Source organism: Dermacentor silvarum, chromosome 2 (genome assembly GCF_013339745.2).
Source record: "Dermacentor silvarum isolate Dsil-2018 chromosome 2, BIME_Dsil_1.4, whole genome shotgun sequence".
Taxonomy (NCBI): domain Eukaryota; kingdom Metazoa; phylum Arthropoda; class Arachnida; order Ixodida; family Ixodidae; genus Dermacentor; species Dermacentor silvarum.
The window spans coordinates 161,243,176-161,249,063 of NC_051155.1; the positions used below are offsets into that span (position 1 = coordinate 161,243,176).

The window sequence follows — 5,888 nt, forward strand, 5'->3', positions numbered from 1 at the left end:
GGTCAGGCAGGGAGACACAATCTATCCAATGCTATTCACTGCATGCTTAGAAGCACAGTTCAATAATCATATTGCTTATGTGGAACAAAAAACTGCTTTTGGTATAAGAGCTCTCATTAAATCTCATCCATTTTTTTTTCTGTTCACGCCTCATTGTCTTTATACTTTGCCTTCATACATAGTCACATCACATATGGCATTACTTCGTGGGGAAATACATATAACTGTCACCTTTGGTCCATACAGCACATTCAGAACCAGGACATTCGCATTATTACCAAGAGTTCTTTTTACTCTAATGCTTCTCCGCTCCTTCAGGCGAACTTCATTCTTCCTGTATCTGGTTTGTTCAAATTTAATTTACTTATTATTCTATTTAAATTACTTAACAAACAGCTCGCACTTTAATTAATAGACTGTAGGTTGCTCACAAATACCAATAGCACTAGGTTTGCCCATAATCACAACTTTCTATTACCTAAATGTAACACAAACTATGGCAAAATGACCTCTTACGTCTCAGCGATTAAATTTTGGAATAACTTACCCTATGCACTTAAATCATCATCAACCTTGCATGCATTCAAGTATGAACTTAAAAATTTCATTTTGTATAACTAGTTGTCCTGTTTAATTTACTTTGCATATAAAGTGTGTACTTCATTTGTTAAATAGGTATGTATAATTTAGATTGATAATGTGCGTAATTTTCTTCGTTACATGTATGACTCCTTTTATAGAATCGTGTGTACTGCTTTCCACTACTATGTCCACTATTTATTTACTTGTAGATTGCATAATTTTTATACTGCTTTATCGAATAATCATTTTGTACTAATCTTCTTGTTAACCGAGGGTCCCGCTGCAGTGGTATGACGTTGGGACCCTCGCCTGTATACTACTAACAACCAACTATGTATCCTGAATGAATAATAAACTGAAACTGAAGCTGAAACTGCTTCAAACTGAAACAATTTAAGCTCTTAGCCTGGAAAGGCTTAGGAGTGAGGATCAATGACGAATATCTCAGCAACCTTAGTTTGCAGATAAATTTGTACTATTCAGAAACAACGCGGACGAATTACAACAAATGATTGAGGACCTTAACCGAGAAAGTGCAAGAGGGGACTTGAAGATTAATATGCAGAAGACAAAGATAATGCTCAATAACTTGGCAAGGGAGCAATAATTCAGGATCACCAGTAAGCCTCTAGAGTCTGTAAAGGAGTACGTTTACCAAGGTCAATCACTCACAGAGGACCCTGATCATCAGTAGGAAATTTACAGAAGAATAAAATTGAGTTGGAGTGCATACGGCAAGCATTACCAAATCCTGACTGGTAGCTTACCACTGTCGTTGAAAAGAAAAGTGTACAATCATTGCATTCTACCAGTGCTAACATATGGGGCACAAACTTGGAGGTTAACAAAGAATCTCGAGAACAAGTTAAGGGCCTCACAAAGAGCGATGGAACGAAAAAACTGTCAGCCCTTACACTGGGGAGGAGATGGAAGACCAGCGAAACTGTCCTATGGTGGAATTGTGTATTTCCAATTATGACTGTTAAGATGTGATGGTGTAATTGGTTATTCGAACTATTAAGCAGTTAGAAATATATATGATCCGGAGGTTTTCATTTATTTAGTGACCACAGGGGCCGTGGCCTCATGGTCGCTACGGTACACCGCCATATGGTGTACGGCAAAGGTTGGCACGTTCTTCATAAACACGTCCCCAACACCGCGCGCGTTTGGTGCGATCGCGGGCAGAACGCCGCCGCCGTCGACAACAGTTGTGCGCCTTGTTTGCGTGGCCGCACACAACCGCTGTCAAAACGTTGGCTACATGACGGAACGGCTAAACGCCGTTGTCGACACTAGAGAGGTTTAGCTTGTCCGGTAATTCAGTAAACGCGGGCGGACCAGGCGTTGGTGCGTGTTGGCGGAACAGCAAACGTGAGCGGCCTGTATGGTGCTGCCACCTGGTGGCGCAGAGCTCAAACAGACAAGAACAGCTAATATTGGAGCAACCAAGTGTATTCTACTTCACTGCTGGTGTAAAATACACTTGGTTACTGCAAACAGCTCATTGATATATTTTTGTATTTATAGAATTGGATTGCAGTTTCATGTTTTTTGCATTTTCTACTTTTACAATTTTGTGTATCTCACGGGTGTTACCCTGCAGCCAATATTGGTATTAGTTTTATACACTAACAGGAGGTCCCCTTACAGCTTCGCGATCTGAGACCTCCTCCTGTATCTTCATTTATGGAACATTTTGCAACTGAATAAAATATTCTGATTCTGATTCATATAGCTGTCTACTAATATGCTATCGCAAGCGATGCTTCGCCTTTCGGGAGAAACTCCGACTTTCTTCTTCTACGGAACAATCACAGCATATATTTACCATTAGTGTGCGTTATCCACCAGCATAATGACCAAGAAGGAAGAGTGACAATTAACATAAAAGAAGTTTATAGCCATCTGTATTTGAATGCAATAAATATGGCGAGTTACTCTTCTACGCCTATATTGTAGCATTCCCATATTCCAATTTTACTGATGTTTTGTGCCTTCATTACATTGTCCACGTATTTCGATGTTACTGAGCGTGTTTACAGATAAAGCTGTTTAAAGAAATTTTATGAGATTGCCTCGAATTGACAGAGCACTCAAGCTTCAAAATCAACGAAATCTTGGGTTCCTTGCATTTATGTCACGTGGCTTTCCTTTACCTATCATTATTTTACACGAGTTGAGCTCCAGGGGCAACATGTACCAGGATCAACAACAGATATTAAGCTTGCTCACTGGTGTGATACCAGATCACTATCCTGAGGGCTTTGGAAATACAAAAGCATCACACATTCGCATACTTAAAGGGAGTGGTTCCTTGAAGAAAGAAATTAAAACACAGAAGTCTCGTCATTATGTATAACATCAATATTTATTCTGCGAGAAACAGCAACAACGGAATATATCATCTCTGATAAATCAATGCGTCTATACGTCAATATGTCGATACCTGAATAACAAGACTCAAGAGAGACTAGATGGCGCGACTTTCTGAGCCGAGTAAAGATATACGATGGAAATTTGGAATCGTTTCGTTCGTATGGATTGAGTCAATTTAGAAAGTAATTCTAAGATGGGTGACCTATAACTCTGCTGCTCTGTTGTGACGGGATGAACCGTTTCATAACTTAAGCGCTCTTGGTGACGGTGAAAGGAGCTTGGTGGACGACGGCGACTGGGGAGCCGGCCAGGGCGTACTGGGCTGGGTGCAGGGCGTACTGAGCTGGGTGCACGGCGAACTGGGCTGGGTGCACGGCGTGCACGGCAACAGGAGTGGCGTGCACAGCAACGGTGGCTGGGGCGGAGTGCACAGCGACGGTGGCTGGGGCGGACTGCACGACCACGGGCTTGGCAACAACGGTGGCAGCTGGGGCTGGGGCAACCTCGACGGAGCTAGAGGTGTACAGAGCATCGGCTGGGTTGGAGCTCTTGGTTCCTGGCTCGTTGGTCTCGACGGTGGCATGGAAACCCTCGGCGTCAGCGGTGTACTTGACAACACGGGTGATGCCCTGTGCGTCGGTATAGCTGTAGGAGCCGACCTTGTTGTTGTTGACGTCACTAGACTCCGCGCGGGTCAGCCGGGTGCCGTACTCGTCGGTGGTGTCATAGCTGAAGCTGTATGGCTGAGGTGGCTGCGGAAAACAAGCACAGTTGACTGTGCTTAGTATATGCCAAAACTGTTCCACTCAATAAATACTGCTACAGAATGAGGAGTATCTGACATCTCTATTATTATGTAGTAGTACTGAAGTTGTCCAAAAAACAAATGTGTACCGGTTAGTTAAAATCTACGCCACACTGTTTCTTCGTAACATTTGAAAATGTAGGAAGGAGGCAATAATGATTAAACTTTCATTGGATGACGAAGGCTCCGAGCTGCTCGACGTTTTCCCTGTTGTGCTTTATGTACAAGGCACGGAAGATACTTTTGCGCATTTGCTTATTTCATCTCCCCAAGAGTTTGACAACGACTCGTGCCTCTATTGAAGCATCAATCACATGCACCGTTGAGGGCCTTTTAGGTTAACTTATCTTTATCGATCCGGTGTTTTTGAATCTCTTCTCCTCGGCTTCTTCTCATTACTGCAATGACGAGCAATTTTACGTATTGTATAAGGTAAGCGTTTGTCGGCACCGAAAGTGTTAGAGCCTAAGTTTCAAATTAGAGGTTCACTGATAGACATGCACGGACACTACGATGGAGCGTCATTGCTCTAGAAATAGTAATAACTCACGTAGTCCTCGAGGGGAGCCGCAGTGGCGACGGCGACGAGGCAGAAGAGGGCGACCTGTATGAAAAAGCACCCACGAATGAGAAACCAGTAGATCAGAGGCGCTAGGCCTTAAACCTGGCATCGAGATGGAAGAAATATCCACGGCACCTTGGCAAACATGGTGGTAGAAGTAGGAGTGTTGTTCCTGGGATTAGAACTGACTGACCGTTTGCGGCGTAGGGCTCGCGCTTTTATACCAACTCAGAGCGCATTCCCAAATTGCCGAAGACGTGGACGTGATCGGCTACTAAAACGAAAGGATAAAAAAAAACGCTAACGGCATGCGCCGAGCTTCGCGACAAAATCTGTCGCACGCAACGAGTGCGAGAGTGTGTGGCAAAGACCCTCCATCGTATCTACTGAAATACTGAACCGTTGAACAGGATAAAAAAAAAAAAAACATTGGCCGATCCCACGCATTGTGGGAGTAGATGTTATGCGAAGCATTTTGCAGGTACCTGACTATCCAGCATTGTTTGGGGTTCCGCTAACAGTTAAAGAGGAACCAACGTGTTTGTGTGAACTGAGTAATTGTGTGTGTGGGTCGCGAGCGTAAGGTGTGTGTGAAAACAGCCGCACGACGACGACTACGTCGAAGACGATCGTACGGCAGCAAAGGCATGCTATCTCTGCCGGCCGTTCGACGTGAGCTTATGACATGACGATTATTGCCTTCTACATGGGTAATGGACGAGTGTAAGCGAGAGAAACATGGATTGTGACGTCAGCAGCTTCTACGTGTTATATAATCCTACATACTTTTGGCTATGTATGTTAAAACGACAATAGCACTTGTGCTATTGAAATGTGTAACATTATAATCTTGGGCGATCATGAAGTTGGGACAACGTCGCTGTTTCCATGGAGCGTAAAGTGTTAGGAGGAAACTGCTGCGGAAAGGGCGCAGGTACCACAGATTGTGCATTCTAACACGGCGCCTCAAAGCGACTCTTCCTCTTCACAACCACTCTCTCTCCCTCTCTCATAGCGCGAGCTGTCACTTGGAAAGAAGACGAGGAAGTGTCACGTACATGGCACACGCACCGCGTCTTTCAAAGAGCTCGCTGTCTTTGGAACGAAGGAAATATGAGTTTTAACGGGATCGGGCAAAGCCAGTTCCTAGACTGGTACCCTGAATGTACTACCTTTAAAAGCCCGCGTCGCAGAAAATCTGCTATCGGCGTCCGGCGTTGCCGTCCTGTGAGAGAAGAATGTTCTATACCCCACTAAAGTACTTCTTCTATAACTAAAGTTGTACACACTTTTTGTTACATTCTTTACAAAGTTATTCTTCTGAATGTTAAGAATGGCAGCCCCCAATAAATGTTATGAAAGAAAATACTGACAGCGCATGCCTTTTATGTTAAATCTTCTCAGAGTGAAATATTAAAAGTGCGAAACAATAAGATTGACCCATGCAAGAGACCGCGTTTCTACCAGAACGTTCTCCTTCGTGCATAGCGTTCGCCTCCGGCGTTTCCCGGTAAACATTGCGGTTGCATAACTACAGCTGCCGCGAAGCGTCAGAAGCAT

At 44.0% G+C, this 5,888-nt stretch overlaps 1 protein-coding gene across 1 annotated transcript; it reads right to left on the bottom strand.

Moving 5' to 3' along the window:
* Positions 1 to 3,209: 3,209 nt before the first annotated feature.
* On the bottom strand, positions 3,210 to 4,568 carry LOC119440509 (cuticle protein 16.8). Its single transcript, XM_049662951.1, has 3 exons — positions 4,464 to 4,568; positions 4,317 to 4,370; positions 3,210 to 3,713 (listed from the first exon to the last, which is right to left on the bottom strand). The coding sequence occupies exons 1-3, from the start codon at positions 4,473 to 4,475 to the stop codon at positions 3,210 to 3,212; spliced, it is 570 nt and encodes a 189-aa protein (XP_049518908.1). The 5' UTR covers positions 4,476 to 4,568.
* Positions 4,569 to 5,888: the final 1,320 nt, after the last annotated feature.